Here is a 19,013-nt window from a genome sequence, read left to right on the forward strand (position 1 = left end):
CCGGAGCCACCCGGCGCGGCCAAGAGGGCCTGATGAAGACCCGGGCGAGGGCCAAGTAGGCCCGGAGCAGGCGCCCGCGAAAGTGGCATCGAGTAGGCGTGCACCACCCCCGTCCAGGGGTTGTACCCCGTGAGCCAGGGCGGGGGTGCCGCGGCCTGAGCAGGAGCGGGAGGAGCCGCCTGGCGGGGCTGAGAGCCGCCATTGCGGCCGCGGCCGTCGCGACCTCCCCGCCTCTTCTGGCGGCCCTGGTCAGGGGCGGCGAGCGGCTATGGAGCCGGCGCGCGGGGAGGCTGCGGGAGGGCGGCGGGCCCCTTGACAGTGCTGGCGTGGAGGGCGGCGAGAGGAGCTTGCCGCGCCGCGTGACGAAGACGCTTCTCCTCCATGCGAAGATACGTGACCGCCTTGGCGTATGTCGGCGTGATGAGGGAGAGGTTGGCGGCGGATTGGCCGAGGTCGGGGTGGAGGCCGCGAAGGAGGTTGGTGAGGAGGACGGAGTCGTCGATGTTCATGTCGACGTCGCGGAGCTCGTCCGCGAGAACCTTCATCCGCGTGCAGTACTCGTCGATCGAGAGATCGTTTTGCTGCATGGTGAAAAAATCACCTTGGAGGAAGACACGGCGCTAGAGTTGATTGTCGAGGAAGAGGTCGCACAGCCGTGTCCACATAGCGTACGCTGATGGATCACATCAGTTCACCATGTTGAAGAGACCTGGAGAGATGGTGAGAAAAAGCCACTTGACGATGCAGGCATCCACAGCAAGCCACTCGTCGTCGTCCTTCATGTCGCGGATGTCGACGCTGCCATCAACATGCTCGATGAGGCGGAAGGAGCGGAAGAGGAGCGCTAAGTAGGTGCGCCATGCGTTGTAGGAAGGAGAGTCGAGGTCGAGGACGACGGGAACGTGGTCTTTGATGTGGAGCTCGTTGAGGCGATCGGAGGTGAAGGCAGCACCGGCGAAGGAGCCGGCGTCGGAGATGTCGGGTTTGGAGCGAGACATGGTGGTGGCGTCGGCTGGAGAGTGGTAGGGAGAGGTGGCGGCGGCTACAGAGGAGGGAGTAGCGGCGGCGGCGTGATAGGGTTTAGGGTTTGGTGTGGCGGCGGCGGCTGCTATAGGAGGAGTGGCAGCGGCGTAGGAGGGTTAGGGTTTTGGTGCGGCGGCGGCGGCGTGTGGAACAGGCGGCGGCGGCAGGGAGAGAGGGGCGACGGCGGCGTGAGACGCGGCGGCAACCTAGAGCGGAAGCGAGAGAGATCGGTAGAAAACTGATACCATGTAGAAGACTATAGGATGCAACTCAATTGTATTCCATCGGAGTCGGTTACTATATATACAGGTGGTGTCTTCCGTGACAAGCCAACTAACCCTACAATATCTTTAGAGATCAATCTATACAAGGCTAGAGATAATAGGAGAATCAGTCGGAAATAAATACAAAGATATCACGTTTCAACAGTAGGCTTGATCACATATAACTTTTTTTTCAAGAACAATAACTTTTCTTTGAGGGATTGATCACATATAACTTGACCAAGAAGTACCTATTTCTAACGACTGAGAAATAGCAAACCGGTTATCATCATTTGCACAGTTCTTCCACGTTGAATACTGACCACTCCGGTAGCCGACCGATCGCGCCACTGCCACTAGTGCATATATTCATGGACATGCACATATGACAAACTAGCTGAGACATCCCGATTGGGACATACACTCCCGTTCCCAAACATACAACTTTCCCTTCAACTCAACTTGAAGATCAGTGACCTCCCCAAAAAGCACCATGGAAGTACACAAGATAACCCAGTGAAACAAAGGCCCGATCTTCATGGCATGCACGGATCAAAATGCAGTCATGAAGCACAGCTCCAAGCCTTCCAACACGGTGCAGCTTTAAGACTCTCGTCAACTCAGTTTCAGAAGCCGGCTTAGTCCTAGCACAAACCAAGTCAAGTCACCCTCCAAATCTTCACATCGCAGTCCAACGAACCGCTGCAAATCAGCGCGGAGCAGCCACCGCGCGGGCTCTCCTCGCGCTCGCTGCCGTGGTCGCCTCCCGTCAACACCAATGCCAGGCTCTTCACGGCCGCGCCATGGCCGCCCAGGACGGCCGAGCAGGAGTACTCGCCCTCCGCTCCCCGCCGCCACACCATCACCGTCCTGTCCGCGGACCCGCTGCACGCCACGTCGCCGGCGGCGGCCAGGCACAGCACCGCCTCAGCGTGCCCCCTGAGAGTCCTGGTGGCCGCCACGCCTCCGGCGTCGAAGCCCTCCCACACGACGACGGACCGGTCGCACGAGCCGGAGTAGAGGACCAGCCCGCCGACGCCCATCGCCAGCGCGTTCACCGCCGACCTGTGCCGCTCCATGGTGCCGACCAGCACGAGCCTCTTCTGCCCCGGGGGGCGCCTCCATGCCTTGATCGTCCGGTCGGCCGACCCGGTGTAGACGCTCCCGTCCGACGACACGGCGACGGCGTTGATGGCGTCGTTGTGGGCCGGGGCGATGGACTCCACGCAGCGGAGGCTCGGCAGGCGCCACACCTTGAGGCTCCGGTCCCAGGACACGGAGTACATGTACCCGCCGTCCGGGGACAGCGCGAGCGCGGTGACCGCGTCCACGTGGTGCACCCAGGTGCGGCTCGTGTGCCGCCGGACGTCGACGTAGTTCTTGGGGAACAGGAACGTGCGCAGGCAGTCTGCGGTGGTCGGCAGCACGCCGTGCAGGGCGAGGTGGCTGCTCCCGCCTTTCCGCCGGCCGGCGTGCTGCCACACCCTGATCTTGCCGTCCTGGTGGGCGGTGACGAGACCATCGCTGGTGGCCATGAGGCACTTTATGGAGCTGTTGGTGACGGCAACAACAGAACCCTCCTGTTGCACGGCCGTGCCGCCCATGTCCAGTGGCCACAGCCTGATGTGTCCGTCCGACGAGGCGACGTAGAGCGAGTTGCCGTCGACGGCGAGGCCAGAGACGTAGGAGGAGTGGCCCCTGAGTGTGGAGACGCACTGGTAATGGCATGGGCTCAGGGGAAGGGGTGAAGGGGCACTCGACTGCGACGAGTGTGATATAGCTTCGCACATCAGACCTTCTTCAGAGTTCAGACTCATGCTGGACCTGGCCTTGCTGTTCTTGTCTGCAACTGCAAGATGAAATCATGGATTAAAATAGCAGGTAGACAGGATCTCAGGGCAATTATGCAAAAGCAATGAGATAAGCAAGCAAGCAATGTGCATGCAGAGAGAGACACAGAAGATTATAGTAAGAGGCTGTGGAGATTGACGAGTGACGCATCTTTATAGCAACAAGGCAAGAAGGCAAGTGGGCTGAACACGGATTCTTGTTATCTTGTAATTGATGTGTTTGAGAAAGCTCGAAATGGATGGAGTGGAGGAAAATTCAACTGACAGGTACACAAGTAGGGCAAAAGGCGGCTTACAATGCTTTAGAATTTCTTCCCTTTTTGGCTGAAAACGCGTTAGATTATGAGGACAGGATTCCTGGTATATAAAATGCAGTCATAATTAAAATCAATTGCAGCATTTCTATGCAGTTGTTATTTATCGTACAGGGAAGTGAAGAATTCTCGCCGGAAAAGAAGACGGGATTTTAAGAAGCAGCTGAAGTAGGTCAGAAATGCATAACAGATCATGGGATTTATGCCTAACAGGGTAACATGGACTTGCCTTGCTAGTTCCGGAGTACATGTAGGCTCCTATAGCTTCATTTCATTTCATTCTCTTTCTCCCCACCTTCCAGCATGCATGTTCTTCCAGGCTGGACCGTCATCTGATCTTTTCTCCATGTGCAGCTCACTCGAGAGTGATAAGCATAACGGATAAGGTCCATCACTTCCTTGCACCATTGCATACATCACTGCAAACATACTCAAGGAAACCATTTATTGAGCACTGTTTATCAAACACCAAGATACGCCATCCACCATAAATTCCAGAGACAAATCAGTACTGCCTTGTTTAAAAAACAAAAGAGACAAATCAGTACCGATTTTGTTGAACATTGCTATGCTTCATAAAACTGGAAAGCTACGTGACCTGCTGGAGTATAATGTCCAACCCTCTCCCACAGTTCAGACTTTTGAATGAATTGACTGAAGCATGAATTCAGTATAACCTACTCCGCGAGAACAATAACTTCATGAGCCTCATCAATGCGACGCTTATCTCACACTCAAACACAAAATATTGGAGTAGCTACTGCCTATTTGCAAGGATGTATACTGAGGTTTCATTCAATTGGGAGTAAACTTAATGATCTACTCCCTCTGTTCCTAAATATTTGTCTTTTTAGAGATTTCAAATGAACTACCACATACGGATGTATATAGACATGTTTTAGAGTGTAGATTGACTCATTTTGCTCCGTATGTAGTTACTTGTTGAAATCTCTAGAAAGACAAATATTTAGGAATGGAGGGAGTAGAAACAAACCTGGTGGCGTTGTTGTTTTATGGGAAAGCATTGCAAATGTGTTGCTTTAGCTGACAGTCTCACTCAGCATCAGCAGCAGTGGCCTGAAGCGCACAGCCACACAACCTGTAAACTGAAAGGATTCTAAAATATAAAGTGGTATTCTGAAGACAGGATTAGCTAAATTATCCATTCATAGTGTTGTATTGCGCAACAACTGACCAAACATGATTAAAAGTTGTCCATAATGGGATACAGGTGATGCGCTACAGATCTGTTCTTGGTTGCCCAACTCAGCTTTTCGACGATCGGAATTAGCTTCAGGTCCAGGTTTTTTGGCCCGCAGGTCCATCCGGAAACCCACTTGATTATATAAATAATATGAAAAATATTGGACTAAATAAATATGTCGGCATGGTAAATTAGTTGGAAACTGCAAAAAAGGCAGTCTCCTCCAAGCCTGGAGCTTATACTAAGTATGTGACCTACAGTCATTTTCCAAAACAGCATTAGGCGTTTTGGGTCATTCCGGGTGGAGAAAAAGCAGAAATATATTGGTTGTGAGAAGAAGAAAACAGATACTGTACTACGAAAGGAGGGAGCAGAGACAAGCGGACAAGACAAGTTTGAGAAAGCCAATCGCTCTCCCAATATGCAAGAAGAGGCAGACAACCACTTAACTAGCTGCATCATGGATTGTTTTATCATCATCAAGGTCGTTGAAACATGATGTAACAGAAACTGAGATAAGGATAGCCATACAGGAGCTGGGACCACTGTTAAAGCTTCTATAGAAAAGCATTCGGCATATTCATAGATCTCGCATGCTGTGTATAACTACATTTGCATCAGCAATGTAAGTGCCTCTAAAAGTCTCCATGTCACTTGCTTAGAGAGAGCATGACTAGCAAATCAAGATCACCGTTGGATGTTACTCTCTCCGTTTCTAAATATAAGTCTTTCTAGAGATTTCAATACGAACTATATACGAATGTATATAGACATACTTTAGAGTGTAGATTCACTCGTTTTGCTTCGTATGTAGTCTATGTTGAAATCTCTAAAAAGACTTAGTTATATTTAGGATCTGAGGGAGTAGAAAAGAGTAAAATGCAACCAGCTTTCGCTGTGAGCACCATTTAAGCAGAGATGTAGAGATAGAAGCAAAATCAAAAAAGATTGCTCGTTGTTTTTTTTTTGAAGAGAGGTAAAAAAAAAGATGGCTCGTTGTGGTACACGAGTGCATGTTCCTTGGAGCCCTCGTCAATGTCGGGCACCACGAAGCGGGTGTTCGACACTTACCCTGCTGGATGCCGCGGGTATCTCCTCGTGCAGCTGGAGCACCTTCTTGCAGCCTCCTTCCGCTTCACCCCGCGACGCTCCCTCGATGAGGCGCCGTGCACCCGTAGGGGCGCCGAGCTTGCAGTACAGCGCGGCGATTCTGTGCACGATTGGTACTGGACAGGGACATGGACTTGGAGAGCAGGCGGTGGCCTCGTCTAGGGTATTTAACAAAAAACTATCACATTTCATGCCTACAAATTATCACTTTACAAATTTATGCCGAAAACTACCACTTTTTAACTAATCTTTAACTAAAAACTACCATGTCGGGAAAGTGCCCGATTCGCCTCTTCTAAACGCCTTTCTGACAGGATGAACCCACCTGTCAGCATCAATCTTCTTCCTCCTCCTTCTCTCTCTTCGGCATTTCGTCGAACACCTCTTGTGCACTTCGCGCTCTTCTCCATGGCGACACCCCGGCGAAGCACCTCTCCGGCGTTGGTCGGGACTGGAGACAGCGGCGCAACCACGTCGGCTGGAGCCGCCTTGGCCGTGCTGGCGTGTCGCGGCCTTGCGTGCGTGCACAGCAACCGTCGCCGCCGCGGGAGTACTTCATCTTCTCCGCCTCCGGTGAAGGTCGCTGCCGCCTCGATCTCTTTCTCCGGTGACCCTCTCGCCCGCACAACCTCTCCTCCTCACGAGCAGTTCGCCGCCCCGCAAACTGCCGGAGCCGCTCCTCGCCGCATCCCCGACCACCCCGTGCAGCTTCCCGTCACCATCGTGAGCGCTCGCTGCTTCCCCTCTACTCCCCCCTCGGTTACTTGCCGCATCAACGCCGTGGCCGAGCGCCGGAGCTCGGGCTCCGAGCCGCACCCGCACGCGCGCGCCCGCGGCGCTCGTGGCCGCCCCTCGCCATGCGCACCGTGGTCCCCGTCCCCGTACCACGCACGCTCACCCACACCTGCTACGCCCGGGCCGCGCCCCCGCCACGCACGGCTCACCACTGTCGTGCCCCTGCTGCTGCTCCTCGCATGTTGTGGCTCCCGCGGTCGCGCCCCTGCCTCCGGCGCTCCCGGGCTCTCCGCACCCGCCACCGCCGCTGGAGCCGCTCGCCGCGGTCGGCGCTGGAGCCGTCGCGGGTCGCTGCTGGAGCCGCCGCGGGTTGCCGCTGGAGCCGTCGGAGCCGCCCGCCCCACGCTGATGTCTACTAGACAACCTTCTTCTTGTAGACGTTGTTGGGCCTTCAAGTGCAAAGGTTTGCAGGACAGTAGCAAATTTCCCTCAAGTGGATGACCTAAGGTTTATCAATCCGTGGGAGGTGTAGGATGAAGATGGTCTCTCTCAAACAACCCTGCAACCAAATAACAATGAATCTTTTGTGTCCACAACACACCCAGTACAATGGTAAATTGTATAGGTGCACTAGTTCGGGAAAGATGGTGATACAAGTGCAATATGGATGGTAGATATATGTTTTTGTAATCTGAAATTATAAAAACAGCAAGGTAACTAATGATAAAAGTGAGTACAAACGGTATTGCAATGCTTCGAAACAAGGCCTAGGGTTCATACTTTCACTAGTGCAAGTTCTCTCAACAATAATAACATAACTGGATCATATAACTATCCCTCAACATGCAACAAAGAGTCACTCCAAAGTCACTAATAGAGGAGAACAAACGAAGAGATTATTGTAGGGTACGAAACCACGCCAAAGTTATTCTTTCCGATCAATCCGTTGGGGTATTCCTATAAGTGTCACAAACAGCCCTAGAGTTCGTAGTAAAATAACACCTTAAGACACATATCAACCAAAACCCTAATGTCACCTAGATACTCCAATGTCACCTCAAGTATCTGTGGGTATGATTATACGATATGCATCACACAATCTCAGATTCATCTATTCAACCAACACAAAGAACTTCAAAGAGTGCCCCAAAGTTTCTACCGGAGAGTCAAGACGAAAACGTGTGCCAACCCCTATGCATAGATTCCCAAGGTCACGGAACCCGCAAGTTGATCATCAAAACATACATCAAGTGGATCAATAGAATACCCCATTGTCACCACGGGTATCCCACGCAAGACATACATCAAGTGTTCTCAAATCCTTAAAGACTCAATCCGATAAGATAACTTCAAAGGGAAAACTCAATCCATTACAAGAAGGTAGAGGGGGAGAAACATCATAAGATCCAACTATAGTAGCAAAGCTCGGTACATCAAGATCATGCCAAATCAAGAACACCAGAGAGAGATCAAACACATAGCTACTGGTACATACCCTCAGTCCCGAGGGTGAACTACTCCCTTCTTGTCATGGAGAGCGCCGGCATGATGAAGATGGCCACCGGTGAGGGATTCCCCCCTCCGGCAGGGTGCCGGAACAGGGTCCCGATTGGTTTTTGGTGGCTACAGAGGCTTGCGGCGGCGGAACTCCCGATCTAGGTTTCTCTCTAGGGTTTCTGTATTTATAGGAATTTTCGGCGTCGGTCTCACGTCAGGGGGGGTCTTCGAGTCATCCACGAGATAGGGGGGCGCGCCCAGGGGGTAGGGCGCGCCCTCCACCCTCGTGGATGGCTCGGGACTCTTCTGGCCCAACTTTTATACTCCGGAGGCTTCTTTTGGTCCATAAAAAATCATAAAAAATTGGCACGTCAATTGGACTCCGTTTGGTATTCCTTTCTGTAAAACTCAAAAACAAGGAAAAAACAGAAACTGACACTAGGCTCTAGGTTAATAGGTTAGTCCCAAAAATCATATAAAACAACATATAAATGCATATAATCCAGGATGGATAATATAATAGCATGGAACAATCAAATATTATAGATACGTTAGAGACGTATCACACGTCCTTCGCCGGCGGCCGCGAGCTCCCCGGCCGCCATGAAACAGATTTTGTTAATGTGCCACGTCAACGCTTATGTGTGGGCCCAAACAATCAAAACGTGTTTAAAAGAGGCAAATCGGGCTCTTTTCAGACATGGTAGTTTTTAGTCAAGGATTAGTGAGAAAACGGTAGTTTTCGGCACAAACTTGTAAAGTGGTAGTTTGTAGAAACGTTTCCACGAAATGTGGTAGTTTTTTGTTAAATACTCCCTCGTCTGAGACAGGGCCAAGCATGCGCACGGGAGGACCGCCGCATGCTCTTCGAACGCGAGTTTTCCCGACGCGCAGACGCCGCCTCTCCGGTTAAGCATTTTGTCGAGCAGGTAAACTGCTACCTCAAGATTAGGTTCTTGGTAGACCATCACCTGCCGCCCTGAAGCTCCTCCTGCAGAGAGCCATGCCGCAAGCCCCGCAGCTGCCGCCACACCACGCACCGTTAGACCACTGCAGAGAAAGAGACAGAGACGTGAGAGTTAAGAGCATCTCCAGCCGTTCGGCCCCCGAAGGACGCCGAAAAAGCGTCGCTTGAGGCTGAACCGGCGTTAATTTCGGCGTGGGACGAACGTGTTCCCAGCCGCCGCCCCCAGGTCGCCCCATAATCGGGTAAACACTACACAAAATTCATCCAAACTCGGCGACTTCATCCAAATTTGTACAAAAAACAAAAAAACATGATTTAAAACTACATAAAAAGACAGCTATGCCTAACACTACTACGCCGCCGCCCGCCTTCTACATGCCGAGAAGCCTGTAAAACCTGGTGTAGTCACCGCCACCGTCGTCGTCATCATCGTTGCCGCCACCCTGCGTCCCGCCGGCGCCGCCGCCGTCCCTGCTGCACCCCTGACAAGGGTCGCCGACGCGCTGGGGGTTGGACGGCCCGGGCGCATCCTCGTTGTCGCTATCGAGGATGACGATGCCGCCCTTCTCATGTCCGTGGCGCCGAGCTTTTATCTCCTCGTAGGCCCGGCTCTGGCGCTCGACCTGCTCGAGGACGTAGTCCGCCTTCGCCCACTTGAGGGCGGTCTCGTCATTGGCGGCCATGTCCTCATGCTCCTTCTTCACGGGGAGAAACCCCGGCTCGGTCTTCTGCCAGACGAGGCGGTAGGAACGAGGGGAGGGGCGATCACCCTTGTTCATGACGAGGGCGTCGCTGCGGGTGCGGCACCCAAGCGGCGTCTCCTGCGGCTCCGGCTTGACGGGGCGGAGCGCCGGCGAACCGGAGGAAGGAGAGGCAGAGCCCGACGACGAGGAGGTCGCCGTCTCCATTCGTCGTGTCGTCCAGGAACTACCGCGGCGGCGAGAGAAGGACGGGGGCGCCGGGTACTCCAGGTGCGGCGTGTTACCGGCCTCGACGTGGTCGAGGACGGCTTCGAGGGTGCGGCCGGGCACACCCCACCATTCACGCCGCCCGTCGGAGTTGAGGCGGCCGCAGGGCAGTACGCCTTTTGTGGAGGTGACCTAGTCGGCGTGGCGGCGGTCGAAGTACATCGTCCACAGCGCGTAGCTGTCGGCGGCGTACCTCGGCTCGTTCCGCGCTTGCTCCGACAGCGACGAGCGAATGCGCGCTATCTCGGCGTGCCGTTCTGCACGGGTGGGCACTGGGGGCATCGGGACGCCACCGGCGCTCAGCCTCCACGAGCCCGGCACCCACATGTCGGGGGGTGCCGGGTAGTCGGCCTCGTAGAGGAGGCGCGCCTCGTCCTCGCGCAGATGGCGTCGGCCGAAGCCGTTCGCCGCCGTGGCGCCGCCTGGGTAACACTCGGCCATTGCTCGTCGGCGAGGGGAAAAGTGCGGGAGAGGCTTCGGTGGCGAGAGGGGGCGAGAAGGGCGTCGGCTGGGAGTTGTAGCGAGAGGGGCGTCGGTGGCAAGTTGTGGCGTTCACCGGCGGGGAGGTCGGCTTTTATAGCCGATGATGGGCGGTGGAGCGGCTGCCCGCCGGGTGCCGCGTGGCGGGAGCGGGCGGGACGCGCGTTCCCCGCGGCTTCACTGCGCCGGCCGTGAGGCATCAATGGAAGGCTGACGGGCACGATAGCCTTGGCATTGATTCCTGCGGGAACCGAGGCAATGAGGACGATGAAGGCGGTGAGTCGCTGACTCAGCGAGCCCATTCTCGTTGGCACCAAAATATGTTTCCCCGGTGCCCCCCAGTGCGCCGGGTTCGGCCTGGGTCCGCCGGCGCCATAATCGGCCCAAGCCGGCGAAAATTGGGCTTCTGGGGGCGCGGCTGTGGCGAATTTTTGGCGTCGAACACAAAAATGGGGCCTAGGGGGCCTGTTGAGGGCGCAGCTGGAGATGCTCTAAGAGGGATAGCTACGTCAGGTGCGAGTCGCTCCATAACCCAGCCTCAGCGTATGCATCCAACGGCTCTCCAATATGTCGTAACTTGAAGGGTGTTTGCTGCGTCATTCGTGTTTTTGGTTTCTTAGAGAAAAATTACTCATTTGTTTCAACATATAAGGTGTGTTGCTCTTTTGAAAAGTTAAACTTTTTAAATTTGATCAGATTTGTAGAGAAATATATCAAAATCCATAATATAAAATTGTTATATAAGAAACCTATAATTATGTGGAGAAATTTATATGTCTGTCGTTGCATGAACTATATTGATGTTATAGTAGCACATTGTGGCACTTCTTTTTTCTAGGTGATGGGAGGGTGCTTGGGATTGATATGTTTTACAGATTGGTTGATGCCGATTGATTTGGAAAATCGTTGGCTTGATCAAAATTGTAAATCAAATCTAAAATTGAATATCTCAATTGAATGGAAGACCTTCCAAATTAGGAAACATAGTAGTGAATTAAAAGAATTGAATGGGAGAGCTCCTTGAGAAATCACTGACCCGGTCAAATGGGGTGACCACGTTCTAACTTGAAGATCTCAATTAATTGTGAGGCCTTTAAAATTAAAAAGCATATTGTACAATATAAAAGAACTAAATGAGACAGCTTTGAAATTGTTGACCTAGTTAAAATCGGTGAGCCAATTTCAATTGGAGACCTCAATTGAATGTGGACTCTTTAAAACTAGGGAGCATAGAGTTATAGAGGATTTAGAGATGTAAAAAGTGGATATTGCATAATTTACCTCATGAAAATGTGCCTTTTACATCTCCAAAAATGTCTCAACTCCAACAGATGATGTATATTTGATGATGCAAAACTCCAACTTCAACCGGTGATGTATTTGAAGATGTAAAATAGTTCAACTACTAAATCATTTCAAACATAATTCAAACAAAGCAAGTTCATTTGAGTCAAACATAGTTCTAAATTAAACATACTTAAACATAGTTCAAACTACTACTTCCATCAAATTACTACCACTCCAACTACTACTACTAGTTCAAACAACTACTTCAACTACATCGAAGATAAAGCTACTCCTCATCAGAGCTCTTGAACTGCTCACAAAAATCGTCCTTGCTCGGGTCATCGCACCCCTCATCCTCCTCCCCCGAGTCACCCCAGTCCGACGAGTCAATGTCGACGTGGATCATTGTGGAGGGTCCGTCCTCATCCTCCTTCTTCACCGCCTTCTTCTACTCGGCCATGCGCTTCCAGTAGAACTCGCTCTCGGCCTGGACGTACTCCGGATGCTCTCGCACGAACCTCGCCATCAGCGCCTCATTGCCAATGTTGCTTCTAGCAGCCAGCCGCCTCCGCAGACCAGGGTTGCAGACAGTGTACTGATGAAACATGCACCATTAATCCATGTCGCGGGTGTCGATGTCAAAACCGGCAGATCTCGGGTAGGGGGCCCAAGCTGTGAGTCTAAGGATCAATGGTAACGAGGGACAATGGGGACATAATGTTTACCTAGGTTCGGGCCCTCTTAAAGGAGGTAAAACCCTATGTCCTGCTTGATTGTATTCGATGAGTATAGGGGATACAAGAGTTGATCTACCTCAGGATCGTAATGGCTAAACCCTAGCTGTCTAGCCTATGATTATTTTGATAGCCTCTACGGACTAAACCCTCCGGTTTATATACACACGGAGGGGCCTAGGGTTGTACAGAGTTGGTTTGCAGAGGAAGGAAATAGTACATCCGGACACCAAACTTGCCGTCCATGTATATAGGAGTCCTACCCGGACACGGGGGATAGTCTTCTGCTTTATCTTCACGACCCATCAGTCCAACCCATATCAAATAGACCGGACACCTGAGGACTCCCTAATCCAGGACTCCCTCAGTAGCCCCCGAACTTGCCTTCAATGATGATGTAGTATCTAGCTTATGTCTTCGGCTTTGCAAGGCGGGTTCTTCATCATACTCCGGATTGACGATAATCTAGTTTTGACCTCCATGTTCTGTCTTTACGATTTGTTCCTGTCGCCGCCTCGATTTCCATGCGCCGGGCGAATGTGAACGGTCCATATTTTTTTACAAATAAACCCCTTATCATGCAAGGGCGACATCTATATAAGGAGGTTAGATCTCCCAGTGCCATCCCATATCGCGCAAAGAGCATCAAAGCAAACCACGAAAAAACTTCAAAACATGGCGAGCGCTCCTGGCCTGTTGTTGATAAAATGTGGAATAGGCTTGTGCAATATCACGCTCCTCTTCGAGGCCGTCTAGGTCGTCCTGCCGATCGAGCTCGGCTTCTCGCTCTTTATACATGCGCACTCGAGGTGAGTCATGAATAATGTCGCAGGGCAGGACAACTTTCGCGCCGTACACCATGAAGAAAGGTGTATATCCGGTTGCTCGGTTAGGTGTAGTCCACATCCCCCAGAGCACAGAATCGAGTTCCTCAACCCAGTGCTTATCTGATTCCCGTAGGGAGCGCACCAGTCGGGGTTTAATGCCGCTCATTATCAGGCCATTGGCCCGTTCAACCCGACCGTTTGTTTGAGGGTGATAGACGGATGCATAGTCGAGTTTAATGCCCAATTTAGCACACCAGTTTTTCACCTCATCAGCTGTAAAATTGGAGGAATTGTCAGTGATAATGCTGTGCGAGACACCGTAGCGGTGTACCATGCCGGTTATAAAGTCAATCACTGGTCCTGCTTCAGCCGTTTTTACTGGTTTGGCCTCTATCCACTTAGTGAATTATCCACCATAATCAGTAAACATTTCTTTTTGTGGCTTCCCCCTTTAAGGGGTCCGACCATATCGAGCCCCCAGACCGCGAAGGGCAAAGTAATGGGGATGGTTCTTAAGGCAGTGGGAGGCATATGTCTTTGATTGGCAAAAGCTGACATCCCACACAACGCTGGACAAGGGTTTGTGCGTCTGCCCGGGCCGTTGGCCAGAAAAAGCCTGTGCGAAAGGCTTTGCTTACGAGGGCCCGAGCTACGGCGTGGTGGCCACTCAGACCAGCATGTATTTCGGCCAAGAGTTGCCGTCCCTCCTCTTCGGAGATGCACCTTTGGAGAACTCCGGTAGTGCTTTTCTTGTACAGCTCACCTTCGTGAACTTTGTAGGCTTTAGAGCGCCGAACTATGCGACATGCGTCATTTTGATCATCGAGAAGCTCCTGCCTATTAAGGTAGGCCAGGAAAGGTTCAGTCCAAGGAGCAATAACAGCCATGATCTCATGAGCAGAGGGTGTTATTTCAATAGCCGACCCCCCCGATGATATTTGTATTGTCTTCGGCTGCTGGGGGCGTGATCAGGTCCGTACTGGTGTCTCCGTTCTCATCCTGCCATACCACAGATGGCTTGAAGAGCCTTTCCACAAAGGTATTGGGCGGGACGGGGTCGCGCTTGGCGCCCATGCGAGCGAGTATATCTGCTTCCTGGTTACTGTCTCAAGCGACGTGATGAAATTCAAGCCCCTCGAACCGAGCCAATATTTTTAATACGGAATTTCAATATGCCGCCATTTTTGGATCTTTTGCATCAAACTCTCCATTTACTTGGGATATTGCGAGGTTTGAGTCGCCGCACACCTCTGGGCGTTGTATGCTCATGGAGACAACCATGCGGAGACCATGTAGAAGTGCCTCGTATTCGGCTGCATTATTGGAGTCCGTATACATGATGTGCAACACGTAGCGGACTATGTCCCCCGTAGCGGATGTCAAGATGACGCCAGCCCCCAGTCCGGCTAGCATTTTAGAGCCGTCGAAGTACATGATCCAGTTGGAGTATGAACTGTACTCTTTAGGGAGCTCGGCTTCCGTCCACTCGGTGATGAAGTCGGCCAGCACCTGAGATTTAATAGCTCCGCGTGGCTTGTATGTTATTTCAAATGGTAAGAGCTCAATGTCCCATTTAGCTACGCGGCCGGTGGCGCCCCTGTTGTTTATAATGTCATTAAGTGGTACTTCGGATGCCACCGTGATCGAACACTGTTGAAAATAGTGTCAGAGTTTTCAGGATGCCATAAAGACCGCGTAAGCTATCTTTTGGTAGTGAGGGCATCGGGATTTGCATAGTGTAAGGACCTCCGATACGTAATACACTAGCTTTTGGATGAGGAATTTATGTCCCTCTTCCCCTCGCTCGACGACGAGTACAACGCTCACTACCCGGTGAGTTGCGGAGATATAAAGCAGCATAGGCTCGCCAACACTTGGGGCGGGTTGGATTGGGTTGCCTGCTAATAAGGTTTTTATTTCTTCCAATCCGGCTGTGGCCGCATTCGTCCATTCAAAGTTGCGGTGCGTCTAACCAGTCTATAAAGAGGTAATGCTTTTTCTCCTAATCTGGAGATGAAGCGGCTCAAAGCCGCCACGCACCCTGCTAGTTTTTGGACATGCTTTAAGTCTGTTGGTGTGGCCAATTGCGACACGGCTCGGATTTTAGCTGTGCTTCAATTCCTCTATGGGAGACAATGAACCCTAGTAGCTTTCCGGCTGGAACGCCGAAGACGCATTTTCCGGATTGAGCCGTATGTCATATGTTCGGAGGTTGTCAAATGTGAGGTGGAGATCGTCCACCAATGATTTGACGTGTTTAGTCTTGATGACCACGTCGTCCACATATGCTTCAACTGTCTTGCCGATTTGTTTTTCCAAGCATGTTTGAATCATGCGTTGGTAAGTGGCACCAACGTTTTTAAGCCCAAAAGGCATAGTGTTGAAACAGAAAGGCCCATACAGGGTGATGAACGCCATTGCGGCTTGGTCGGACTCCTTCATTTTAATCTGATGGTATCTGGAGTAAGCATCGAGGAAACCCAATGAGTCATGTCCCGCGGTCGCATCAATAATCTGGTCAATGCGGGGCAACGGGAAAGGGTCTTTAGGTCAAGCATTATTGAGGTCTTTGAAATCGACACAAAGGCGCCAAGATTTATCCTTCTTCGGCACCATGACCAAGTTGTCTAGCCAATCCGGTTGTTTAATTTCTTAGATGAACCCGGCCTCGAGTAGTTTGGCTAGCTCCTCCCCCATAGCTTGTTGTTTGGGTTCGGAAAATCGCCACAGCGCTTGCTTGACTGGTTTGAACCCTTTGATTATGTTGAGGCTGTGTTCGGCCAGTCTGCGTGGGATCCCGGGCATGTCGGAAGGGTGCCAGGCAAAGATATCCCAATTTTCACGTAGGAACACGCGTAAAGCATCGTCTATCGCCGGATCGAGCTGTGCTCCGATGGACGCTGTTTTATTAGGATCCCTCAGGTGCACTTGAAATTTAACTATTTCATCTGCTAGCTTGAAAGAGGTGGATTTAGGTCTCTTATCGAGAATCACATCATCCTTGTCCACCGTGGATCGTAGGGTGGTTAGTTCTTCGGCCGCAAAGGCTTCGGACAGTGCCTCAAGGGCCAAGGATGCGGTTTTGTTTTTGGCGCGGAGTGCTTTATCCTGATCACTCGTAACTGTGATTATTCCATTGGGCCCTGGCATTTTAAGCTTCATGTATCCATAATGGGGTACGCCTTGGAAGCGTGAAAAAGCGCCCCGCCCTAGAAGTGCGTGATATCCACTATTGAAGGGAACAATGTGAAAGAGCAACTCCTCCAACCTATAATTTTCAGGCGTGTCGAATACTACATCAAGTTTAATTCTCCCCGAACATCGTGCTTCTGGACTGGGATGATGCCTCAAAAGGTGGTACTGCTTTGCTCGATGCGTGTTCTATCAACCTGCATTTTGTCGAGCGTGTCCTTGTAGATGAGGTTAAGCCCACTGCCGCCATCCATGAGCACTTTGGTAAGTAGAAAGCCATCCACAATTGGGTTTAGAACTAAAGCAGCGGGTGCTCGGACTGATCGGGCCCTTGGTTCGTCGTCAGCAGTGAAGGTTATTACCGCGTCGTTCCATGGGCTCACTGCGGTTACTTAGTGGACTTTGGCGAGGTTGCGGAGTGCCCTCTTACGCCGATTATTTGAAGAGCAAGTCTCAAAGACCGTAAGGACGTTAAAATCGTCATCCTCCGGAGAATGCTTCTCTGGAGTGGTGGTGGTGAGGATGGCCTCCCCACTTTTAGCTACCTGCCGAAGTACCCAACATGCCTGAAGGCTGTGAGTTGAGTCAGTGCTCGGCGTCGCATGTATCGGACATGGTTTGTCGAGGAGTTCGTCAAGAACGAACCTGTATCCCGTAAAGGGTTTGTTTTTCTTGCCGACGGGCTTATGGTCGGATGCCTCATAAGGGTGTATCCGTTTTGCCCGGGCAGTGCACTGCTTAAAGGCAGCAGGTTCCAATTGGGTTTTCTGGGCCTTCCATGTGCTTTCCATCGCACAGTACTTCCGTACTACGTGCAATAGTTCTGTGAAACTCTGTATGCGACGGCGGTCGAGGGCATTCCAAATTCCCTCGTCGGTACAATTATGATGAAAAATCGAGACTGCATCGTCGCCGCAACAATATTTAATCTCGTTTTTGACAAGTAGGAACCTGGCCCAAAAGTGATGGACCGTTTCCTGAGGTTGCTGCCGTACATACATCAGGTCATATATGTCTGGAGGGCCTGAATTACTTGGAGAGTATTGATTGTGGTGGGTGGGTGGGCTGAAACTTGAATCCCGACCCAAAATTGTATTCGGAGCTTGTAAAATCTCCGAGGTCACCAATCCGGGTCCGGGAAGATCCAAGTGCTCCCCGGACCCTATGTTCAACCCTGAGTTCGGGGGACGCGGAGTACCATCCAAAGGAAGGGTATCCGGCTCAAGGGGTTCGAAGATCCGAACATAGCTGGTCTTTAATTTAGGGGAAGAAGTGTTTTCGGCTCGTTCCTCGACGACGCTACCAGGTGAGTGATCGGCGGGAGATTGATTTCCCTCTGGTCAGGTTTAAGCCCGATCCGATCATAGTCCCTTGAAAGCCCCAGGGCGGCGATGCGATCTAGCAGCTCGTTTAAGGACGAGATGTCCACCGGATCCATCTTTTCAGACTATTCGAGACCGATGCGGGGGACGCTGTCGGCTTGATGGCCATGCAGGCACCCACGGTGAAATCGCCGAGCTAGAGGACATGTCCTGAAGTTAGGCTCCTTACAGAAGTGATATCGTTGTTGATGGCAAGGTGAGCCATAGATCACTTTTCGTGACTACACAACGGAGCTCTCAATGAAAGCACCAATGTCGGTGTCAAAACCGGCAGATCTCGGGTAGGGGGGCCCAAGCTGTGAGTCTAAGGATCAATGGTAACGAGGGACATGGGGACAAGATGTTTACCCAGGTTCGGGCCCTCTTAAAGGAGGTAAAACCCTACGTCTTATGACCCCCAAGTATAGGGGATCAATTGTAGCTCTTTTCGATAAGTAAGAGTGTCGAACCCAACGAGGAGAAGAAGGAAATGACAAGTGGTTTTCAATAAGGTAATGTCTGCAAGTGCTGAAATTGTAAGCAGCGAGTAGTTTGATAGCAAGATAATTTGTAACGAGCAAGTAACGATAGTAACAATAAGTATGCAGCAAGGTAGCCCAATCCTTTTGAGGCAAAGGACAGGCCAAAACGGTCTCTTATGATAAGCAAATCGTTCTTGAGGGTACACGGGAATTTCATCTAGTCACTTTCATCATGTTGGTTTGATTTGTGTTCTCTACTTTGATAATTTGATATGTGGGTGGACCGGTGCTTAGGTGATGTTCTTACTTGAACAAACCTCCTACTTATGATTAACCCTCCCGCAAGCATCTGCAACTATATGAGAAAAGTATTAAGAATAAATTCTAACCATAGCATTAAACTTTTGGGTCCAATCCGTCCCTTACGGAATAGTGCATAAACTGGGGTTTAAGCTTCTGTCACTCTCAAAACCCACCATCTATTTACTACTCCACAATGCATTCCCTTAGGCCCAAATATGGTGAAGTGTCATGTAGTCGATGTTCACATGACACCACTAAGGGAATCACAACATAGATACTATCAAAATATCGAACACATATCAAGTTCACATGATTACTTGCAACATGATTTCTCCCGTGACCTCAAGAACAAAAGTAACTACTCACTAATAATGAACATGCTCATGATCAGGGGAGTATTAAATAGCATCATGGAT

At 51.2% G+C, this 19,013-nt stretch overlaps 1 protein-coding gene across 1 annotated transcript; it reads right to left on the reverse strand.

The window, feature by feature from the left end:
- Positions 1–1,457: 1,457 nt before the first annotated feature.
- On the reverse strand, positions 1,458–3,453 carry LOC123169859 (protein JINGUBANG). Its single transcript, XM_044587724.1, has one exon. It carries the CDS (start codon positions 3,101–3,103, stop codon positions 1,946–1,948), a length of 1,158 nt encoding a protein of 385 aa, XP_044443659.1. The 5' UTR covers positions 3,104–3,453; the 3' UTR covers positions 1,458–1,945.
- Between the last annotated feature and the right edge of the window lie 15,560 nt (positions 3,454–19,013).

Source organism: Triticum aestivum, chromosome 7D, assembly GCF_018294505.1.
Source record: "Triticum aestivum cultivar Chinese Spring chromosome 7D, IWGSC CS RefSeq v2.1, whole genome shotgun sequence".
Lineage (NCBI taxonomy): Eukaryota > Viridiplantae > Streptophyta > Magnoliopsida > Poales > Poaceae > Triticum > Triticum aestivum.

What these genes read in the sequence shown, in the direction of transcription:
- LOC123169859 (XM_044587724.1), bottom strand. Translation starts at nt 3,103, where the DNA reads ATGAGTCTGAACTCTGAAGAAGGTCTGATGTGCGAAGCTATATCACAC.